At 51.8% G+C, this 24,468-nt stretch overlaps 1 protein-coding gene across 1 annotated transcript; it reads right to left on the reverse strand.

Moving 5' to 3' along the window:
* Window positions 1-605: 605 nt before the first annotated feature.
* SESN3 (sestrin 3) lies at window positions 606-23,563 on the reverse strand. The gene is given in 11 exon segments (XM_049778563.1): window positions 606-739; window positions 1,964-2,108; window positions 3,268-3,458; window positions 4,328-4,446; window positions 5,656-5,830; window positions 6,664-6,900; window positions 8,699-8,881; window positions 10,280-10,477; window positions 11,358-11,423; window positions 23,271-23,315; window positions 23,317-23,563. Coding segments are annotated over 11 exon segments (1,479 nt in total). The 5' UTR covers window positions 23,350-23,563; the 3' UTR covers window positions 606-652.
* Between the last annotated feature and the right edge of the window lie 905 nt (window positions 23,564-24,468).

Genomic DNA, 24,468 nt, shown 5'->3' on the forward strand with positions numbered 1-24,468 from the left:
TGCACACACGGGTCTCTCAAACCCTCTGCTCACTGCGATGTGGGAAAACGGGGAGGAAAATAAAATGTGCAAAGAAACTTTTTGGTCAGTCTGTGGGCAACGGCCAATGCCATGACTGCCCGGTGACACCTGGTAGTGCCCAGGGTATGGGCTTTCCTGGGGGGAGACACAGCTGGCGTGGGCAACGGAAACCAGGTTGGGAGAGGTGCAAGCCGGGGGTGACGATTCAGCCACTGGCAAGGGCCGGGTCAGGAGGTTCACATTGTGCGGTGGGCACTGGCTGCATCTCAGGCACAGCCTCAGACATAGCCAAACTGCCCCCAAACTGCCAGGTACCTGCGGCCATGCCCAGGGCCTGGTGTCCTGCAGAGGCCCGAGAGTTCTCTTGACTTGGCGCTGAGCTCTGCGGAGCAACTGCTGGGGCGGATTGTAAGCGCGTTTTCTTATTCCAAAAATTGGGGAGAAAAAGAGAGGAAGAAAATCGTACGTGGACCCACAAACCCCAAAGTGTGGAGGCGGCATGGGTGCCCGAAGGTCCTGGCTGGTGCATGCCTGGTGGGGGGGGCCGTTCGGCTGAGCATCATGGAGAGCAGGACACACCACTGCAGGGGAACAGCGGGCGGTGCGGGCTGTGTGCGGGGCTGGGCCTTCTTCAGGTGAGGTGGCGCGTGATGGCACGCAGGGCATACAGCAGCTCAGCCTGCATCCGGGCCTCCATGAGGAGCAGATTGACGTGCACCTACGGGTCAGGATGGACGGAAGAGGGTCAGATTCAAGCCTGCAGGAAGGACCCATATTCTGGTTGCTCTGCGGGCATGAGAGACGCTGACCCACATTTGGGGCCTGAAGGTGGTGGGCAACAGTTTCCCTCCCAGTGCCAACGCTCAGGGCCCACCAGCCCTGCGCACGCCTGCCTACCTGCTCCTTAAGAGGAAGAGTTTACAGCTATAGAGATGCTGCATAAAGCGTCACTTGGCAAGGGCGAGCCCTGAGTGACCGGCTGAGGGAGGCACAGTTGTGGGGGAGCCCGAGTGTCTGGTGCATGGCTGAGCCATGGCAGAGCTGCTGGGCTGGGGAACGGAGGTTGTGAGGGTCCCTGTCCTGGCCAGATGTTCACGGGTCAGTCTGAGAGTGAGGAGTTTTTTAGGGAGAAAAGGACACTTCATGCTCAAAGGGGATGGTTCTTAGATGTCCCAGAGACTTGGGGTTCAGAGCTAGAGTTTTCAGGAATGTTGGGAACAGACCTTCGTGTTTATTAGGTTTATTTAGGTTTTGTTGTTTGTTTTTTGGGTCATACTCAGAGGTGCTTAGGGGTTACTCCTGGCTCTGCACTCAGAAATCGCTCCTGGTAGGCTCAGGGGACCATATGGAATGCTGGGAATTAAACTGAGGTCTGTCCTGGGTTGGCCCTGTGCAAGGCAAACACCCTACCGCTGTGCTATTGCTCCAGCCCCTGCTTATTAGGTTTTATTAACCTGATGACTGTAATCTATTTCATCTGAGAGAATATCATTCATACTTGGGGGGGTTCTTGCGAAGTGACAAATTTGTCCCCAATGCAGCTACGTGCAAAGATAAAACCTGGGCTGGCCACATGCAGGGGACGCACCTTCGCCTCTTTGCGAAGGCAGTCAAAGGCATATTCCTTCTCACCTAACAAAACAATTGGGGCCCAAATCTAGCTACTTTTCCACACACTGATTTCTGTGTTTTCTTTTTATTTTGGGGGATGGGGCAGTCTCCAGCAAAACTTAGGGCCTCAGTGTTGCCTAATTCCTGGATCTTGGAAGGGCCATCAAGGACTCAAGTTCCCCCTCACAGCGAATCTCACCTGTGCCACAGCCCAGTGGTGAGGCTCCCCCTACAGGGTGAGGGATGCAAGGACATACACACACGCACACACATGTGCATACACACACACACACACACACACACACACACACACACACACACACACACGCACCTTCTCAGAGTGTCTGAACTGGCGCCAGTAGCTGTCGTACATGCGCTTGGTAACTCTCTCGGGGTAGCAGGCGACCGTCTTGATGTAAACCTTCAGGCTCCGTTCCAGCAGCTGGTTGACTTCCCCATAGTCATAGTCATCGTACCTGGGAGCAAAGGGGCACACAGAGGAGCCATTTCTCGAGGGGCACGAGAGGGAGGCAAGGAGCTGAGATGTCCACAGAGTGGACATCCTACGGTGCCATCCTGAGATGCCGACACCTTACATGCTCCTCCAGGCCCAGGAGACTCCAGATGCCCCAAAAGGGGGCAGTCGTAGTGCCAGGGTATGGAGACCTGGGGCCCAGCGGGGAAAGAGGTGCAGGGCTGTGGGGCTTTTCTCCTCTTCATAATCAACAACAGGAGGTTACAATGTCAGGAGAGCTGGGGAGTTCAACAGGAAGTGGTCTGGCTTGTCCCTTGCTGATCTAGGCGTGATCTCCACCATCATGTATAGTTTCTGTAGCCTTGCTAGGTTTTGAGCCCACTTCCAAAATGGCCAAAGTGGAATAAAGTACCGTATTTTTTGCTCTATAAGATGCGCATAGTTTTTAGACAAGAAAATCAAGAAAAAAAATATTCTAAAGCAAATGGTACAATGCAAGACACCATCAGGAGATGGCAGCTGGGGACAACCAGCCTGTGAGGCCAAAGTATATTTACAACACGCCGGTCCACGGCTGGTTAAACACATTTGCCTAACTTTTTTTTTTACATCAGAAAATTAAAAAAAAAATTTTTTTTTAAATACACAGGCTTCAGCTCTAGGCAACATTTCCCTCCATCTTTTGGGTGGAAAAAGTGCATCTTATGGTACAAAAAAATACATTAACTCCTAGGTACTATTTTCTCTCCCAGTCTGTGTCTCTGGTGCTCTTACTGAGAGATGAGCAGGGTCAAAACAAGCATGTTTTTGCTAGGATCTCTGCTGCTCACTCTGCCCACCAATCTTTCCCTTTTTGATTGTTATTGTTGTTGTTTTGTTTTGGGGGCACACCTGGTGGTTTTCAGAGGTTGCTCCTGGCTCTGTGCTTAGGAATCACTCCTGACAGGCTCAAGGGACCACACGGGATGCTGAAGATTGAGCCTGGATTGGCTGCGTGCAAGGCAAATGCCGTCCCTGATGTGCTATCGCTCCAACACTGAAAGTGCGCCCACCCTTCCAGGTACCTCGGGAGCCCAGCAAGGGCGGGATATGCCCAGCTCCACAGCCCCCCTATCACAGTCCCCTAAGAACCGGGGGCCTGTGTTGGGTGAGGAGCCCACCTGATGCCGAACATGCAGTGCACATAGTTGAAGAGCGCCCTCCGCAGCCTGCCGCTGTCCATGCCGGCATGGGCCACCCTGGAGCTGCAGGTGAGGCTGTCAACCATGCGGAACTTCTGGTCCAGCAAGTGGCCCATGTCTGCGTACAGCCGGTTCACCAGCGAGAAGCCGTGGTTCTCCCACGTGTAGTCCTGGGGGAGACGATGCGTCACTCCACGGGGCCGTGTGTGACCCCGAGGCCAGAAGTGCTAGGTGTCGCCACAGCCAGTCCGGCACGGGCAGGGAGGCTCATGTGGGGATGGAGGTGGCCCCCGATGTATCCCACCCCCCTGAGCACTGTGTGTTGGGGGGGACGTACAAAAGCACCTTCTTATCATGGAGGGACAGGCACTCCGCCCCTCCGAAGCTCAAGGATGTTGATATGGTACAGAAGGGCAGAAGGCCAGTCACGTTAAAGCGCAACTGTCCAAAGGGTCCCCATGAAACAGATACCGAGGAGGGAGAGGGTGGCAGATGGAGAAAGCATGAAGCAGGGACACCAGGGTAGGGACATGAGATGGAGTACAGAGAGGAGACAGACCTGGTTAGGACATGGAATGAGCGTGGGACAGGGACAGACCAGGCCATCGTCCATGGGAGCTCAGAGACAAGAGGAACTAGACAAGGATAGTCCCAGTGGGCAGACTTTGGTGCAGGATGAGTGTTGGTAGCTGGGTGGAAGGAGAGGTTGGAGGCTGGGGAGGGATTGGCCCATAAACCAGAGCTTCCTCATCAACTTCAACTCCCAGCAGTTTTGTGTGAAGATTTCCCCTAAGTTTCCCAGAACCCAAATTCTACCTTTCCTACTTTCACTATGGATGTCACAGGGACCCCACAGGGCTTGGCAGACACAGCCGTGGCCGCCCCTCACAAGGGCCCCAACTCCAGTGGTTGAGACCTGCCAGTTGGTCTATATGGGGGCTGGGAATCCCTGAGTCTGCTACGGCTATATCCATGGCCTGTCCTTCGGTGACAGGGACAGTGTGAATGTGCCCTCTGCCCCGGGCCAAGTGCATCCTACCTGAGCACAGAACGTCGGCAAATGCTCCTCCCCACGCCTGGCGAAGTCCTCGTACCCGAAACCAGGGTCTTCCACGTAGCGGGAGACATCAGATGTCATGACTGCATCGTCGTCAAAGTCTGAGAGGGACGAGGGAGACAGTGACATGAGGACATGACACGACAGAGTGACATGCACAGGCTTCCCAATGCGACTCTACTCTGAGTTTGGGGGGTGGGGAACATGCGTGGAGATATGAAAGGCTCTTCCTGGTTCTGCTCAGGAGCCACCAGGACGTGAGAGTCGGTGAGATGCAAGGCAAAAGCCTAGACTCTTGTCTTATTTCATTGGCCATGAGCTTTCTTTTATTTGGGGGTATCTCCATGCTACACCCTTTTATGCTCAGGATGGAATCAGACCTGGCCACAAGCAAGGTGTCCCTGAAGCGTGGCCCATTCACCCACATGGCTCAGTTTTACTGTGGGGTTCTGAAGTCATGTGATTGCCTGGCTGGACTTTCAGGGAGCCCTACAGGTGAAGACAGATTAGAATTAATCCCCAGCACCGGGCAACTCACAGTTCAAACTCTAATTATAGGAATAAAAGGCTTTGTTTCTTTCAATATTTCGAAGTGTTTTTCGGCCAATGGCTTTGACCACACCTGAGGCGCATATGGGACCATATACAGTACTGGGATTTTATTTTGATTTCTTGTTTTTGTTTGTTTTGATTTTTTTTGTTTAGGCCACACCCTGATGTGTTCAGGGGTTCCTTTTGGCCCTGGGCTCAGAAATCGCTCCTGGCAGGCTCAGAGAACCATATGGGATGCCGGGAATCGAACCCAGGTCTGTCCAGAGTCGGCTGTGTGCAAGGCAAACACCCTACTGCTGTGCTATCGCTCCGGCCTGCAGTGCTGGGATTTGAATGGGGCTGGTGACATCCAAGGCCAGTGTCTGTCCACAGCCCCCTCTCCCTCTGCCTTCTCTTGAGTGAAGCCTCATTGTCCATCTGTGACCACAGCTGCTCTGAGTCACCCCACACGGCCTTTTCATCAGGTCCCTGGACATTTTCCAGGGAGGTGCCTCACTGGAAAGGACACTGGGCACCCTGGGCCACAGTGAGGGTCAGAGGCAGCCACACAGAGGGGTCCCTGGGCTTCAGAAATGGGGACCGTGGATGGACCTTTCTCTCTTGCAGTAAGACCCGCCTGCCTGCAGCGAGCCCAGCCAAAGTGGCAGTAGATAAGCTGGGTGGTCCCAGAATTCCACCCTGGTGGGGAAAACCTAAGGTCCCCCCAGGTAGGGCCATCAGGCTCTGCCACGGGAAATGCCAGGGTGGGAGGAACATACCGGAGGGAGGGAAGGAGTGGAGAGGGTCTCCTGCGACCACGAACAGACCCTCATCCTGCTCTTGTTCCAAGCACGTGTCTCTCTCAGCCTGTGAGGCTGCGTCCTCGGCTTGACCTTCCTGAATCTGTTTCATTCTCTCCATCAAGGCCTCCAGCTCACTCAGAGAATCCACAATCTGTCCCAGGGCAGAGAATTGGGGATAGTTCATGCTCCTTCCGTGGGGTCCAGTGATGCCCCCATTTACCGCAGGGGGTCCACAGTGAAGGGCAGCTGACCTCTGCGTGGGTGAGCTAAGTGGGTAAGCACTGTGTGGGGGAGTCCTGGATGGGTGATCTCTGTGTGGGGAAGCCCTGCATATCCATCATGCACTATGATGTCAGGGAGACAGGGGTTTAATTATTCTAGATCTAATACTAATGCGGAAAGGGGACTGCTTCCATCCTCTAAGTTCATAATAACATCTACATAGCTATTTTGCAGGGGGGACCTCTGGCTTGTGGGGGACAATGGGATACCTGGAGTCAAACCTGGGTTTTCCCAGGCTAAGCTTTAGAGATGCTTCCCAGCCCCAATACCTTTTATTTATTTATTTATTTATTTATTTATTTATTTATTTATTTATTTATTTATTTATTTAGGTTTTTGGACCACCCCTGGCAGCGCTCAGGGATTACTCCTGGCTCTGCGCTCAGAAATCACTCCCGAGGGTTCAGGGGACCATATGGGATGTGGGGAATTGAACCCGGGTCTGTCCCAGGTTGGCCGCGTGCAAGGCAAACGCTCTACCACTGTGCTATTGCTCTGGCCCCAGCCCCAATACCTTTTTATGCATTAATAGCTCTGCGATAATTCTAGACTTCAGGTTAAACGGGTGATGTGTGTAAAAAGTTTTGCTCTGCTTGGGGCCATGAAAGTGTCTGATGTGGTTTCACGAGCCCACTGAAAGAGCAACTTTTCTCTAGTTGGGGAGCTGGGGGACAGAGGCAGGCCTGAAACCCAAGCACGAACCCGAAAGTTGGCGTCGGCCAGAGACGAGTTCTCGATGCTGTTGTCGTTGGCCACATCGCAGCCACAGAAACTGTTCACGGAGATGAGCCGGAAGCCATCCGCGACCTCGGGGTCCCTCTCAGGGTTGATGCCACTGCCGAAGACGAAGCTGGCGAGGGCGTGGTAGTGGGCCAGCAGCACCACGGCATGGACCAGCTCAGGCAGCGACCAGTTGTTCTCCCCGGTCCTGACGAGGCTCTGGAACGAGGACACAGGGTGAGAGGGGCATGGCCTGCTGTCCCTACCAAGGGGCTCATCTGAAAGCCACGTGGTTCCCAGGGTGAATGGGGTGTTTCGGCGTACCCCCAGAGGCTCGCCTTGAGGTTGCTCCATGACAGAGCTCAGAGGACCCAATACTGGGACCCACAGGGCCCCCCTGAGATGCTAAAGACAGGCTGAGGCTTCAAAATGGCAAACCGAGTCCGGGGACAACAGCTGGGAGAAGGCAGGGAGAAGGCTCAGATCTGCAGGAGTTGCCCAAAGCGCTCTCCTGGGACCTGGGTGCATCTGTGAGTGAAAATGTGTGCGTGTGTCTGCAGGCCTGTGCATGTCCCTCCCTTGAACGTTTTCTTGCACGTTGATCCATGCAAACACATCAATATGTGTGCTTGTGTCTGTAAGTGTGCCTGCCTGTCTGCTTGTATGCCGCTATGGGTCTATGTACATGCACGCATGTCTATGTGTGCCTGCTTCTCCCAGACACGAGATATCCATGTGGCTCATGTCACACACAGATCTCTTCCCAGACAGACCCAGCATCCTGCTTTAGTCTCCTTCAAGGGCTGATTTTTCCAAGGATCTGCTCTCTATGCAACAAGTCAGCATTTTTTTTTTTTTGAGGGAGGACACACCTGGCCATGCTCAGGGGCTACTCCTTGCAGGCTCAGGACACAATCTAGGATGCCAGGGATCAAATCTGGGTGGGTTGCTTGCAAGACAAATGCCCTCCCTGCTGTCCTATGGCTCTGGCCCTAGGAGATGAATTTTTTCATTAAAACAAAAGCCCAAACCCTTTATTTATGAACCAAATGTGTTGAGTGACTGGGGGGGAGCATGCTACCCTATCTTCCAGCAGGGTGCTCAGACTCTTGTTACACACATTTGCTTTGTGTAAATAAATGTTTATGATTTCAACTTAAAGATGAAATCGCGTTAAAGCTTCTGACTATATTTTACTTTTATATAGATGTTTTAAAGCTATGATCCTTTTTATATAGGCTGAGGGGGGGCGCAGCTTGGATAAGTTTTATGGCAAATAGTTGGTATTGTCAACCTTATGTTGTCAGTAAAGTACCTCCAGGTCACCTCAACTCTGCTTTCCATCCCCTAACAGGACGTTTTTACTTTCTCCTTTGAAATAAAAATATGTTGCTAGTACATAAAAAAAAAAAAAGGAAAAGTCAAAACTAAAACCCTCTGTCATTTGTATTCAGCTTTTTTTTTTTTTTTTTTTTTGGTTTTTGGGCCACACCCGGCGGTGCTCAGGGGTTACTCCTGGTGGTCTGCTCAGAAATAGCTCCTGGCAGGCACGGGGGACCCTATGGGACACCGGGATTTGAACCAACCACCTTTGGTCCTGGATTGGCTGCTTGCAAGGCAAACACTGCTGTGCTATCTCTCCGGGCCCTGTATTCAGCTTTAAGCCCTATCTGGGAGTGCTGGGGTGACAGCTATCCCTGGACAATGTTGGACAGGTTCCTGCAGCTCCTGCCACCCAAGTGCTGCCTAGAGAGCTTGTGTGTCACAGAATCACAGAGGATGTCCCCACCACCCAGGCCCAGGGCTGGGTGGGGCAAAGCGTGACCCACATCATGGCTAAGCTCTGGTTCTAGGGGAACCTAAGGGTCCCCACACTGGCGACTGCAAAAACTATTCACGTTGTTACTGGCATTGCTTCTCCGAATCGCTGAGCCAACGCACTGCAGGGCCAGGAAGGAGCCTGCTGTTGTCTGAACCTCCCTCGTGGCTGCTGAATGGCGGGTGCCGACACACATACCTGGATATGCTCCTTGGTGACAAGCCAGGGCCGGTGCGCCAGAAGCTTGTTGATCTCGCTGAGGTTCCGCAGCCGCTGAGGCACCAACTCCAGCCCGCTGAGCCACTCGGCCGCGCCGCCTGTCTTGAGGAACTCGTCCACATGCATGTTGATCAGGTAGGAGCACTGGTGTCGTGCGGCGGCCTGGGGAGAGCAGATGGTCTGATGAAATGGGGGGGGCACAGGCTGGCAGACCTCCATATTTTATCAGCTGCTCTCCCCCTTCCCAACCTGGATCCCTTTCTCCTGGGGCCATCTAGAAGGCTCTTTGACCTATTCAGGCTCGGGAGAGGCACCCAGGCCCTCACCAGGGAAGGGCTGGGCCGGGCCGAGCTACGTCGCCTTTAGGACAAGCTCAGCAACCCAGCTGGACAGGCCACAGTCTTCGCTGTATCCCCACCAGCACCCCTGCACCAGCCCCTCAGTCAGACTGTCTGCGGGTTCCGGCCTAGCTGGCTGGTGGTGAGCATCCCCGGACAGGACACCCAGACACTGCCAGGATCAGCCGTCAACCCAGCCGTCCTGTCCCCATCTCCTGTCCTCACTTTGTCACCACCGCTGAGCATCCTGGCTCACTGCCAGAGTGGTTCCAACATTGTATACTGAGGCATAAAAGTCTGGCTCTGTGATCCAGGGTCCCTGACTCAAAAAAAACTGGTAATGTCCGTGGGTTAAAAAAAATGAGACAAAAATGTCACATTTTAAAAAATTGGGGCTGGAGAGATAGCATGGAGGTAGGGCATTTGCCTTGCATGCAGAAGGACTATGGTTCGAATCCCGGCATCCCATATGGTCCCCAGAACCTGCTAGGAGCAATTTCTCAGTGGAGCCAGGAGTAACTAACCCGAGCGCTGCCAGGTGTGACCCAAAAACAAACAAACAAAAAACCAAACCAAAACAAAATAAAAAATAAAAAAACATACAGACATACAGCATAAATATGGGCTAGAGAGATAGTATGCTAGGTAGGGCATTTGCCTTGCACCCTACATGACCCCCTAAACCCCATCAGGAGCGATCCCTGTGCACAGAGCCAGGAGTAAGCCCCAAGCGTCACCAGTTGTGGACCAAAAACAAAGAAACACACAAATAAAACCCAAAAAAGTCACAAACACCCAATTCACAGCAATAGTAAAAATAGAACATAGAGCAAAACCCAGAATTTGCGAGATGTGGCACAGTCTTCCAAAGATGCTACAGAGAAGCAGCTTTCACTGAAAATTCAAGGAGCCGTGGTACTCTTGGGGAGTCTAAAGCATCCAAAATGCATCCAAAGACGGACACCCCAAAGCAGCCTTGTTATTCCTCAGCTCTGGTCCCCAGCGAGTCTAGCTTCATAAGGGTGTGTGGAGATCCCTATGCACTCACAGCATGTGTGGGAGCACTCCCAAATCACTCAAATCACATGCAGGAGCACTCGCAGCACAAGCAGGACCTCTCATACTACATGTGGGCACATTCACATCACCAGTGGAAGCCCTAAGCATATACAGGAGCACGCGTAGCACATGCAGAAACATGAGGGAGCAAAGGCACACGCACCATGATGGCGATGTAGTGGCGGTGTGGCAGTGGCAGGGGTCCGTCCATGCGCAGCATGTAGAACTGGCTCCGCAGGAAGGACTCCAGGTACTGCGTGTGCAGGCTCATGACCTGCGTGATGTTGTCCAGGCGGCCCGAGGTCGAGTACTCCTCCACCAGGACATTGGTGCGCTCGTCCGCCATGTTGGCCTGAGGGACCTGGCCAGTGGGACACAAGGACATGGGGATCACACCAATACCCACGCACATGGCAGATGAGCAGACATCATACCCTGGTATTGCTGGACAGACAGACAGTCCAGGTAGGCTGCCCACCCAACCTGTCTTCCCCCTTTTCCTCCTGATTTTGAGGTTTTCTATTTCTAGACCACCTCCAGCAATGCTAAGGGATTACTTCTGGCTCTGCACTCAGGGATCGCTTATGACAGTGCTCAGGGGACCCTACGGGGAGTGTGTCTAAGATGGAACCGGACGCATGCAAGGCAAAGGCCGCCCCGCTATGCTCTCATTCGGGTCCCTCTCCTCTTTCTCTTGGGGAAACAACTAATTTCAGGTGCATCCTCTGCATTTGTTGACATAAGTATTTGCAAAAAACCCTTTTGGGGAACAAAGGGAATGAGGCCATGCAGGGGAGTGTTAACTGAGATGTCAGGAAGAACAAGCCATTTATGCTTCTATTGAGGTTACTAAAGTGGCATCCCCCACCCCAGGGAGTCAAAAGAGCTTCTCTGAGAAAGGATTTGTTTGAGCTTTTGTCTGGCTCTGGGGACACCCACACACACTTGGGAGCACTGCAGGAGGCTGGTGCAGAGGGAACCAGAAGGCCCTGGCCTTCTGACATCCCAGCTTTTGCATTTCTTACTTTGGGGGAGGACAGGAGCCCGGGCTAGACTGATACAGGAATGCTAGTCTCTGAGTCCTCATCACATTCCCTCCTGCCCCAAGCATCCTCCCAGGCAGATCTCCCCTGGGCTGGCCCGGGGAACAACAGGAAGGCTCCAGTGAAGGAGGAAGGTTCAGTGCCCAAGGCCTCAGCCCTGAGCAACATCAAAGACATGAGACAATCGAGGGGACTCACCTCCTTCTCTGGGATAAAGGCACTAGGTCCTCTGGCCAGGGGCGGAGACATGTGGATCTGAGCATCCTGTTGGGGAGAAAAGGAGCGTGTGGGACTGGCAGCACCCAAGGAGAGACAAACAGATGCCAAAACACAAGAAAATGGTAAGGACCAAGAAGGCTGGGTCACAGAGACCCCAGAGAGCAAAGAGAGGGGCGGGGGAGGGAGGAGGCGTCCCTAGCCCTACCCTCCAGCCTCCACTTCCACCATCTATCATAGCATGGCCTAGAAGTCCCTGTTCCAGAGCCAGGAGCCAGGGTGAGGGTCCTACTTGAACATGGAAGGCCTGCGGTGTACTGAGCACACAGAGAGACAGAGGCTGGCCTGGGAGCTGGCCCTGAGACTCCTCAACCACTGACATCTCTATGGCTTCATTAGCAATGACTGTGACGGGCACCATGTGGGGACCCCGGTTAAGAGAGCCCCCCTAGCTCAGGGACAGAGTGATAGCACAACAGTAGGCCATTTGCCTTGCACACTGCTGATCCGGGATAGACCCAAGTTCGATTCCCAGCATCCTATAAGGTCCCCCAGCCCGCCAGGAGAGATTTCTGAGTGCAGAGCAAGGAGTAACCCCTGAGCACCGTCGGGTGTGGCCCAAAAACAAATAAACAAACAAACAAAGAGCCCCTCTCTGAGCAGAAGCTGCACTGAGGTCCTGCCTCCTGCCAGCCATGGTACCTGGGCTGGGGTGCACTTTTCAGGGGCTGGGGGAGCCAGAGGAGGAGTCCCAAGAGGGTGTGTGTCTCCAAGTATAGGTTTTGGGGAGCATCCATCCATGGAGCAAGGAGCTCATGTGGCTGTGGCACCCTCAACCCTGCTTCCTGGGGTTCTTGCTTCTCCCTCATATGACCCAGTCTTGGGGCACAATATCCCATCTATTAAAATGTCAAAGCCACTTGCAAGTGGGCGGCAGTGGGACTGAATACTGAAACCAAGTCATGTGATCAGTTCTATAGAGACACTTAAAGGGACAGAATAAAAATCTATTCCACACATAAAAAGTTCCGTCACAATAGAAGGTGCCCCCCAAAAAAACTGTACACAAGAGCCTCAGTGTGAAAATACACTCCCCTCCTCAAGATGACAGCTTCGTGTGACTGTCACAGAGAAAACCGGCTCACAGAAAACATCCACTGACAGATGCTCTAGGAATGGGGGTTCTTCCATGAGGGTTGGGGCTCCCCAGGGAGCTAGGGAGAGTTCAGGGTCCCGTGTGCCTGTCCAGCTGCAAGCCCTGAGCCATCACTGCCCCTGATGAGAGCCTGCCCCCCAAAAAACCATGCAGCTGCCTAAGACATGCTCCTGTTGTCTGGAGCAAGAGAGCATCTTTCCTGGGCCTGCTGGGAATCCAGCACCGAGAATCCTGGAGTTTGCATCAAACAATGTTGGTTTTTCCTCAGGTTTAAAGAGATGGTAGAAGCCTGCCTTTGTTGGTTGCTTTGATCCAGAGAATTGGGCTTTAGCTCTCGCCCGAAAGAGGTTCAGAGAGACCCTCTGTATGCCATACCCGCTACCCTCTGCCACTTTTTCTCATCTAGCAGCAGAGGACCATGAAGCCCTGTATCATTCTATACTGCGCCCATTTAAATTGGTGGCCTGGGGCTGGAGCAATAGCATAGCAGTAAGGCATTTTGCCTTGCATGTGGCCAACCCAGGACGGACCCTTTTTCGATCCCCAGCATCCCATATGGTCCCCAGCTTGCCAGGAGCAATTTCTGAGTGCATAACCAGGAGTTACCCCTAGGCACTGCCGGGTGTGACCCCAAAACAAAACAACAACAACAAAAAACTAAACCGGTGGCCCATGAGCTCTTGGTAGCAGGACCTCTATATGTGAAAACGACTGTCCTGGATGATCCTGTCTACATGAGTCGGGGCAGACAATCAGGACCGAATCAGACATGAAACTGGATCATGATTTCCTACCCGAGGAACACAAACCACTAAGCTACACCCTGAGCCATTGAAATCCTGGAAGCTCCCCCAACCACTGCTCACAAGATGGCCCAGTGACAACCAGGACACAGGGCCATGTACTAATTCCATCATCGGAGTTCAGAAGACAAACATTTTCAGATTCGGAGCCGGGCGGTGGCGCTAAAGGTAAGGTGCCTGCCTTGCCTGCGCTAACCTTGGACGGACCGCGGTTCGATCCCCCGGTGTCCCATATGGTCCCCCAAGCCAGGAGCAACTTCTGAGCACATAGCCAGGAGTAACCCCTGAGCGTTACTGGGTGTGGCCCAAAAACCAAAAAAAAAAAAAAAAAAACATTTTCAGATTCAATCCATGTTATCAGCAGATCCATGCGTGTCAGACAGCCAGAGATTCCAGGGGCACTTGGTGCCTGTGTGGTTCCCTAGGCAACCGGCATGGTGACCAGGAAGGCTGCTAGGGCAGCTGAGGCCCAGGTCAGAGTCGTGGATGAGCCCTGAATGGGAACCACAGGACCTGGGTATAAGGACGGGACACAGCAGCATCCTTAGGGGTCACTGCATAGGGTTCCGCTGCTTTGGCCGGCACCCCACCGCTGCTCAGAGGCTCCCATGTGGGGCTTCTCCAGTGCTGACCCCACAGAGACAAAGAGAAACAGAGTTCAGGTCACCTCAGAGACTCCTGCAGAGCTTCTGTCTTCTGAGAGGAGGAAGAGGGCATAATTGGGGTCACTGGGGCCAGAACCCAGGGACGGGCTATTCCTTCCTTCTTGGTACTTCTTTTCCTCTCTGATGATTTAGACTCATGTAGAGAATATAAGTGCAAACAAAGCCCCCTCCAAAACCTGAGGATGTGTCCCCCACAAGCAATGCTTCTGGGCAGAGGTACGCTCTCCGCCATGGCTCTAACCACTGAGAGCTTACACAGACAGACAGACAGACAGACAGACAGACACACACACACACACACACACACACACAGATATACCAGCAATGGGGATTCTGTGCCCAGCGGTGATTTTCCTTTCACACCCAACATACACTTTGATAACTCTGCAATAAGCAGTGCTTTCCATTATGACCCAAGATGATGCAGCCTGAATGTCACCTGAATTTTTTGAAATAGTTTTTCAAAAGATCCTGAAGGTATCGGGACTGAGGAGGTTTCCCAAGGACCCGCCACATGTGTGAGGACCCGAACTCAACCCCCAGGACAGCTGTCACAGGGGGGCCCCCATGCGCCCCGAGGATGGAGGGGACAGAGCGCCAAGTGGTCTGGTCACAGTGGCTAAGACTGGCAGGCAGAAGCCCGGAAAGCCACAGGAAAGAAAGCTCTTTGTGTGTCCCTTTCCTGGAGGCTCAGGGAAGAGTCGCCTGCCAGGTAAGGGCTCAGTGGCCTCATGCACACAGAATGGGGTGAGAACAGACATGGGGCACTGCCCATTCTGGGCGGAGCAGCTGTATGTCTTCCGGGCTGCCACTAGGAAGGGAGAAGTGCCAGGAGGTGGCCTCTACAGGTGACACAAAACCTTCCAGTCATTCTCTGGGACGCAGCCGGGCCAGAAAACCCAGCCTTTCCCAGAACAATTCTTTCCTTCCACCCAGTGAGCAGCAAGGCAGCACCTGCACCTTCCTTGGTTCTGTATCGTTGGCTCTCCTGATTTCTGACACCAGTTTCCAAGAGAAAACTTGAAAATCCCTCATTGGGTGCAAATTTAATTTTGACTAAGAGATTCAAATTCAACCAGGAAAACAAAAAGTGGGGAAAAACAACGTATCAACCCTACTGTGTTCTTAGAAAAAAACAAAAGTATATATTTTTTCTTTTTGTTTAAGAAACTAAGTGTCTGAGATAACTTCCTTCTTCAAAGATGGAAATATCATGGGGCCGGGCAGTGGCGCTAGAGGTAAGGTGCCTGCCTTGCCTGCACTAGCCTTGGATGGACCTCGGTTCGATCCCCCGGTGTCCCATATGGTCCCCCAAGCCAGGAGCGACTTCTGAGCGCATAGCCAGGAGTAACCCCTGAGCGTCACGGGTGTGGCCCAAAAATAAAAAAAAACAAAACAAAAACAAAGATGGAAATATCAGGGCCCGGAGAGATAGCACAGCTGCGTTTGCCTTGCAAGCAGCCCATCCAAGACCAAAGGTGGTTGGTTCGAATCCCGGTGTCCCATAGGGTCCCCCGTGCCTGCCAGGAGCTATTTCTGAGCAGACAGCCAGGAGTAACCCCTGAGGACTGCCGGGTGTGGCCCAAAAACAAAAACAAAAACAAAAACAAAGATGGAAATATCAGTCCTTCCCCGAAGTAAAGCAAACTGAGAGGAACTCAGCAAGGATAGAAACAGAAGGGAATTTGCTTTACACAGGCCCACCTAGGAATACCCTGTGGTCCTGGAATCACTATCATAAGTGGCCCTGGTGCTCGGATGGATCATCTGTGAGGCTGGGGATGGAACTGGGGTTACAGTGGCAGCTGACTTTTGCCGGAGCTCACCAGCCCCTCTCAGGCTATTCTTTGAGGTCCACGTTTCCTGCAACAGCCAGAGCTGAGTGGGTGGCCTGTAAGGACAGGTACGTTCCCCAAAACCCCTTTAATAAAGAAACAAGGGGGAAGACAAACACTGAACTAAAAGTAAAAGGCTACAGTGATGGTACAGCAGGTAGGGCACTTGCCCTTCACACGGCCTAACAAGGTTCGACCCCCAGCAGCCCATAGAGTCCCGTCCCCCCCCCCCCCCCCCCCGCCCCAAGCACTGCCAGGATTCCTAAGTGCAGAGCCAAAAAGAAACCCTGAGCACTGCCAGATGCACCAGAAACAAACAGTAAAACAAATAAGCAAAAAGAATTACTTATTTTATTATCATTGGTTTTTGGATCCCACCCGGCGACGCTCAGGGGTTTCTCCTAGCTCTGTGCTCAGAAATCACTCCTGGCAGGCACAGGGGACCATATGGGATGCCGGGATTCAAACCACCATCTGTCCTGGATTGCCTACGTGCAAGGCAAATGCCCTACCTCTGTGCTATCTCTCCTCCTCCAAGAATTACTTATTTTAAAGTTATGCGATGTTGTGTTAAATATTATTGTTTTGCCCCATAAAAGAACTTAGGGCCAGATTATACAGGAGTTAAAGTGCTTGTCTTGCATGCAGTCTGAGCCCTGCACTTCATGACCCTCCCCCAAGAATGCTGAGATGAGCAAAGTGACAGGAGTAGCCCCTCAAAAAACCAGCTGGGTCAACCCCCAATCCCCCATATCCCCCTCACACACTTCAATTTAAACATGATGCAGGTTAGTGCTTGGGCACTTTCAGCTTCGGTCCTTTTTATTTTGCTTCCATGCTTTTCTAGTGGAAAAAAATTGCTGTATTTTAACAGATGCCAGGAAGCCCCCAAGCACTGTTACTAGCACTCTGGGACTCAGCTAAGTCCTGCCTGAGTTTCTGCAGAAAAGGTCAAGGATTCGAAGTTCACAGGCAACAGGTGCAAATCCAAATCTTTCCTCCGACCCTTTCATGGAACAAACTTTGCAAGGTGGGAAGTATGTCTGCAGACAGACTGGGGATGGGGGTGGGGAAGACCCCAACCCTAAAGGTTGCTGGAATTACTCCTTTGGGTGGGGAGGGAGGGAGGGAGAGGGAGGAGGGAGAGAGAGAGAGAGAGAGAGAGAGAGAGAGAGAGAGAGAGAGAGAGAGAGAGAGAGAGAGAGAGATGACTAACTCTGGCTGGCATCCCCTTTACATATAAATCCTTCAGCACAGGGCCCGGAGAGATAGCACAGTGGCGTTTGCCTTGCAAGCAGCCGATCCAGGACCAAAGGTGGTTGGTTCGAATCCCGGTGTCCCATATGGTCCCCCGTGCCTGCCAGGAGCTATTTCTGAGCAGACAGCCAGGAGTAACCCCTGAGCACCGCCGGATGTGGCCCAAAAATCCCTCAGCACATTCAAAAAATGACCTCCACAGACCTTCACCCTTCAAGATGGGCCATTTGGGGCTAGATAGGTAGCACAGTGCAGAGGGCGTTTGCCTTGCGTGTGGCCAGCTGGGTTCAGTCCCCGGTATCCCACAGGGTCCCCTGAGCACTGCCAGGTGTAATTCCTGAGTGCAGAGCCAGGAGGAAGTCCTGAGCATTTCTGGGTGTGGTCCCCAAATAAAACAAGCTCAATCCAGCCAATTCTGGTCTCAGCTGCACTTGACTGCCTGGCTTGGAACTGTCTTGACCCAACTCTGGTGCTGCCATTCCCTTCTCAGAAATTCCATTCAGCTTCTCAGAAATATGCAAAGGGAGCCTGAAAATTCAAGACAAAGCATCAGCAATATCCGTCCCTGGCTGAGAGAGACAGAGGGTCAGCGGGGCTGGGAAGGGAGGAAGGGTCAGTGCCAGAGGCTGTGCCCTGTGGTCACTTAGAAGAGGTTTGTTCCTGATTGAAGTGGAAGCCTCCTGCCCCAATTCCAGAGAATCGGAAGGATGCGGGTCTGGAAGCAAACGCTGACACAGGAAATAATCCATACACGATAAAGGGGAATAAAACAAGTTCAGGAACTTCCACATGCAAGCTTTCCACTCTGAAGAAGCAGATAACTGGCCGGAGAGACAGCACAGCGATAGGGTGTTTGCCTTGCACTCAGCCAACCCAGGACGGACCTGGTTCGACCCCCAGCATCCCATATATTCCCCTGAGCCTGCCAGGAGCAATTTCTGAGTGCAGAGCCTGTAGTAACCCCTGAGCACCACTGTTGGGTATGGCCCCCCCCCAAAAAAAAATTAAAGAAAAGCAGCAATAGCAGATAACTTAGCTGTGGAAAAACTGAAACTGTAAGCAGCCTTTCCCTGAGACCCAAAGTCTTTATTGGGAGGCACAAGACCACACCCTGGGCTGGAGAACAGGAAGGGTAAGAGACCAACCCAAAGGATGCTTCAATCCAAAGTGCTTCCATCCAATGATTGACAAGCACCAACAAAAAGAGTTAGACTGGCTAGGGTAAAGACTGTTCATACCAACACCTGGTGATCTCAGAACAACATATATAGAGAAAAACAACTGCTTTTCGGTAGCTGGGTCTTTGAGTTTTTTATTTGAGAGCGATTTAAATCTTACTTAAAACATTAGTACAACTCAAGCATTTTTGTCCATGAAAACAGATCATGGGTCACCATTAGAAAGTTGTTAAACCAGAGACTGGCACACAACAAAAACAACATGAACCAGGGGCCGGAGAGATAGCACAGCAGGAGGGCGTTTGCCTTGCATGTGGCCGACCTGGGACGGACCCGTGTTTGATTCCTGGCATCACATATGGTCCCTCACGCTCGGGAGTGATTTCTGAGCTCAGAGCCAGGAGTTACCCCTGAGCACTGCCGGATGTGGTAAAAAAGTAATAAAAATAAAACAAAAAAAAAGAACAAAAAACACAAGTGCTAGTGGGAATGTCAACTGACTAGCCTTTTGGGAAAACAATATGGACATTCCTCAAAAAAACTAGAAATTGAGTTCCCGTTTGACTCGATATTACTGCTCCTGAGAATACACCCTAGGGGCTCCAAATCAATGTGGAAAAGCCCTCTGCATTCCTCTGTTCATCACAGAACTAGTCACCAGAGCCAGAATCTGGAAACAATCCAAGTACCCAAGAACAGATGAGTGGCTAAAGAAACTGTGGAACTTCTACACAACAGAATACTATGCAGCTGTTAGGAAAATAAAGTCATAAAATTTGCTTATATGTGGATGGATATGGAGAGTATTATGCCGAGTGAAATGAAAGGAGAGGGACAGACATAGAATGATTACACTCATTTGTGGGATATTAAAAAACCCACAGTATAAGAATAATACTCAAAAATAATAGAAATGAGGACCAAAAGGACTGGTCGGTCTGTGGCAAGAAACTTGCCAGAAAAAGCAGGTAGTGCAGTGAGGGCAAAGAAGAGACCACGATGCCAATGAGAGTTGAGAATGACCACTCTGGGCAAGAACTGGGTGCTGAAAGGAGAGAAAGTGATAAGCATGGATTCCTTTTTAGTATTGCAAACCACGGTGCCTAAAAGAAAAAAAGGAGAGAGAGAGAGAGAGAGAGAGAGAGAGAGAGAGAGAGAGAGAGAGAGAGAGAGAGAGAGAAACATCTGCTACAGAGGCAATATGGGGGTGGAGACAGGGAGGGAAAGGGTGGACATCGGTGACAGGAAACATGCACTGGGGAAGGGATGAGTGTTGGAACACTGCATGACTGAAACTCAACCATCAACACTTTCGTAACCGCATGTCTTCTGGTGATTCAAAAGAAAAGAAAGGAAGTTGTCAACAACTATGGCAGAGGGCAGGTTGCTGTCCAAATCAACCAATGTCTGCGGAATTCATTTAAGACGAAATTCAGTAAAATGGTCTGGACCATCCGAACTATGAACCCATGAGGCCCAATAAGCCAAGTCAGAACCTCTCCATGAATCCCCATGAAGGTACCTCTCTCTCTCTGCTCTCTCAATGATGGAACCATGAAGGATGGCTTTGACAGGCCATCTGACTGTGAACGGTTCAGTAGGATTCTATCTAACCATCTCCATGCTCCCTCGACTTTTCGCTTACAGACACATATAAAGGCATTCAAGAAAAGTGACCATCTATGGTGACACAAATGGACACACCAACTAACCTACCTATACTGGGAAGATCCTGGTCCACAGGGTAGCCTCAACCCCACAGCACCCTGGAGTAGCCATGCTGCATGCTACCTGCATGCTGTATGCACTATACCTGCTCCCAGACAGTGTAGAGCACCCATGTTCCCATCTCTGGGTGCAACAGGTCTGGCCCGCCCTTCTTGACCACCCACCCCACCACACTCCTCAACATGGTCACCGGCCAAGCTCAGAAGTGAACCTCGGGGCCGGGCGGTGGCGCTAAAGGTAAGGTGCCTGCCTTGCCTGCGCTAACCTTGGACGGACCGCGGTTCGATCCCCCGGTGTCCCATATGGTCCCCCAAGCCAGGAGCAACTTCTGAGCACATAGCCAGGAGTAACCCCTGAGCGTTACTGGGTGTGGCCCAAAAACCAAAAAAAAAAAAAAAAAAAGAAGTGAACCTCGATGTCACTGCACTAACTCAAGTGGAATGTGCACTGGTTCAAAGGGCAGCAACGTTTCCAAAGGAAGCAGAAGCATTTCCTTCTATAAACACCTGCCAAATGACTGCAGAGTCATTGGAGCCTGGAGTTGGAGATCCAAGAGGAAGGTAATGCTGCCATGTGGTCCAGCCCTCCATTCCCCTCAGTGACCTACAGCTACCAGACCAAGGCTGCCCAATTCTGCAAGGAGCCTCATTCGGAAGACACAGAAGTCAAATGGACGATTCCAAGATTAGATGTTGGGTTAGACCAAGTGGTTTCATGGGATGTTGCACACTTTTCCTTTTGAATTCATGTCCCCCAAATTTCACATGTTGTAACCAACAGTCCCTGAGAGAGAAAAATAGGTGTCACTGTCCAGAAAGGGGACACTAGGTCACTCAGGATGATCCAGCACCTCCCCCAGGAAGCAGGGCATCTTCCAAAGTCTCACATCCACCTTAGAGCCCACTTGCTGCCAGGACTCCCTTCCTAGGGACTTTCTTTGAGCCACGTCCCAGATGAAGGCAGAGGAGCATCCTGGAAAGTACAGAGGAACTGCACTTCTCTTGACGGGAAGCGAAACTTTCCTCATTATTTGCAGAAAGAGGAGAAAATGGAAAGGCCCAGTCCCTGAGCTGCTTCTGAATCACAAGAGCAGCACCCAAATCGGCCCACGTGTTTCCAGCTCAGAAGGTTGCATTTTCATGGAGACTTTCTCCATGCACCTCTATGGTCCATAGGAGACACCTCCAAGTGACTACAATCTGGAATGCTGGCCATCTCAAAGTATAAAAATATGGGACCAGAGAGATAGCACAGCGGTAGGGCACTTGCCTTGCATGTGGCTGACCAGGTAGGGACCTGGTTTGGTTCCTGGCATCCCATATGGTCCCACAACCTGCCAGGGACGATTTCTGAGTGCAGGGCCAGGAGTAACCTGTGTGAGTGCTGTCGCTGGGTATGGCCCAAAAACCAACCAATCAATCAATCAATCAAGTTTAAAAAAATGTTTAAATTTTCATATGCCCCTTGCTTTTAACGGGGCTAGAAAGAAGGATGTTTATTCTTTCTTTTTTTTAACTTTATCTAATTATTGATTAATTGGTGGTTGGGTCACACTCAGCAGTGCTCAGGGGTTACTCCAGGCTCTGCACTCAGAAATCACCCCTGGCAGACTGGGGACCATATGGTGGCTGGGAATCAAACGGGGTCCCACCCAGGTCAGCTGCATGCAAGGCAAACACCCTACTGCTGTGCTCTCTCTCAGGCCCAGGATGTTTTTTTCTATACTAAGAGCTAGAAAAGCCAAGAGAATGACAGAGTTTCTTTTACAAACTAGTAAAGCACTGTGGCTTGGGAGCCTGGCTCTCTCCAAAGAAAAAAGAAACAGATATGGGAGTTTTAACATTGCTTCCAAATATTTTATTAACCTGCTAAACGACCGGTTATTTTTTTTTTTAAATCAGCCATTAGCTCTCCATCACCTCTTCTTCAGCAAAAACAACAATAACAAACTCGCTTATTTTAACCAGACTCGAGTTAACTCCAGCCATGCTTTTATTTTATTTTATTTTATTTTATTGTTCTTTTCTCTCTTATGCTCAAGGCCTGATTTATCCCATTTGAAGCTGTGAAATGCCAGGGAAGGTGGGTCTGGCCCCGGAAGGGAAAGAGTTAAAACTGTACCCTCATAGCTCTGCCTTCTGGTCCATTTCTCACCAGCAACCCAGCACTGAACTATGCAAGTATCAACTGTAATTTGATCCCCGAGTTTATGGAAAAAGAAAAAAAAATAACCTCACATAGTCCGCAGGCACACTTCATAAAAATGGTTTCAAGAGAAACCCAGCCAATAAACACAATTTAAGGCACATTTAACTGTTCGATTAACCTTGGATCTGCAGTCACTCGGCTTTCTTTCGGTTCTCAAATAAAACAGGGAAGGAGAAAGAAAGAGAGAGGGTGAAAAAAGAGGCGCTGCCACCTTACTGCAAGGAAAGGAGGCTTGAAAAACAACTTTGATTGGCACTTGGCCTGACCCACAGAGGAAGAAGGGAGGAAAAAAAAGATTTTTTTTTTTTTGGACAAAGAGCAGCAAATATTTGAGCCTACTTCTAAGATGCTTGCTTTCTTCCTCGACTTAAAAAAAAAAATAAGAATGATAATAAAAAACATCAAGAACAATCGCAGCTGAATTGTGTTTGGAGAAAGGGAGCCAAACCAAGGCTTTATTCATCTGAAACTCTCTTTTTTCCTCTCTCTCTCTCTGCCCAGCTCAGCACTTTTAATTCATTGGTCCGGGACAAACAGGACAGCTAAGGTTTCTAGCTCATGGGGAATGGAAAGGCAGGGGTAGGGCCTGGATGGAGCATTCTGCTTAGAAGTAGAAGCTCTTGGGGTGCCTGGGGCCTTAACGGGGTGTCCACCCCAAAGAGACCCCCACCCACCCCACCTCTCCAGGGGAGCCACAGACAATCCTGGTCAACTTGGTGCAAGCGCCTGGGGAGGGAGCGATGAGCTCCAGGACTCCTGACTAACTGGGGGCTCCCGGGGAGGGCCATGAGGGGGTCCCTGGACCCCCACCCAGGCCCCCCTAAGGGCCTGCACGCACAGGTCTAGGCCTGCACTGGGGCCCCACGACCACCATCACCATCACCATTGGCAACTGCATCAGAGAGAGGGCAGGCAAGCTGGGGAGGGGAAGGCCTGGGGGTGCGCCGAGCCCCCCAGAACCCCCCCAAATCAAGCCCTGCAAGGCCTAGGCTACCCCCCAAGCAGCCAGGCCATAGGGGGCCCCCTCCCCAACACTCCCAGGCGCCCCCCAAACGCGCCTCCTACCTTGCGCAGCACTTTGCGGCAGTTGGTGCAGAGCAGGTAGCGGGGGGGCCGCCTCGGGGCTCCCCCCACCTCGGTGCATGGCAACTCGGGGGGCCCCCGCGATTGCGGGGATCACTCACGATGCACACACCAGCGCTGTCACCCTCCAGGGGTGGCCGGACCCAGCGTCCACCCCGCCGCCCGCCGCGGCACCCACGGGCCTAGGCGCCTCCCCAGGCCTCCATCCCGCAGGCCGGCCTCGACCCCGCAACGTTGGGACCAGCCGCCGCCGCTGCCGCCGCCGAAGCTGCCGCTGCTGCTGCTGCTGCTACTGCTGCTGCAGCTACAGCGAAGCCACGCCCCCTCCTCTGCCACGCCTCCTCGATCTGGCCACGCCCTCCGACCAATAGGACAGCCCCGCTCCGCCCCCGGCTTGAGCCCGCAGCCAATGAGAGGTGACGACCCGGCGCCGGCCAATCACAGAGGCCGAAGAGGCCGTGAATCTCCGGGCAAGTTAAGTTTGTCTCCGGGGCTTCCCGCGGACTGGAAGGAGCCGGTGGGCGGGGACAAAGCTGACGGCCCGCCAATGAGAGAGAAGGGGGGCGTGGCGAGCGAGGAAGCCCCGCCTTTTCTTCTCTGGACCACCCCCTGCAGAAAGGCCTTGCAAGCAGGAGGGAAGAAGAAATTGGGGCTCGCTCCTTGGGGCAAAAACCTGCGAGCCCCGATAGGTGCTGATTTTCTGCAGGAGGAAGGGTGAGGGAGGTTCCTAGCCGTCAGGGAGAACTGCAGGGAGGTTTTCTCGCAGTTGGAGAAATTGGAGCTTGGCTGCAAAGGAGACCCCGCAGTCAAGTAGCACTTTGGCATCAGGGGCTTGCCAAGAACTTTATGCATTATGTTTTGGGAAATATAAAAATATAGAAAATGAAAATATGAATATATATTACAATATATAATAGTATATGTTATTTATATTATACAATATAAAATATTTTATATAAAGATATTTCATAAATATATATAATATAAAATACAAATATGTTTTGAAAATACAAAAGGAAAAAAAGCAGGCCAGCTCACAAGGGTTTAGGCGCGGGTCTGGGCTGGGGGTGAGGACATTAACAGAATCTTTGCACCATTCCAAGAATGAGTGAGGGCAAGACACAGAAACTCTGTCCTGGGGAGGGTTCAGAGAGTCGTCTGTCATCTCAGCCCAAAGACT

The sequence above is a fragment of the Suncus etruscus genome, chromosome 8 (assembly GCF_024139225.1).
Source record: "Suncus etruscus isolate mSunEtr1 chromosome 8, mSunEtr1.pri.cur, whole genome shotgun sequence".
Lineage (NCBI taxonomy): Eukaryota > Metazoa > Chordata > Mammalia > Eulipotyphla > Soricidae > Suncus > Suncus etruscus.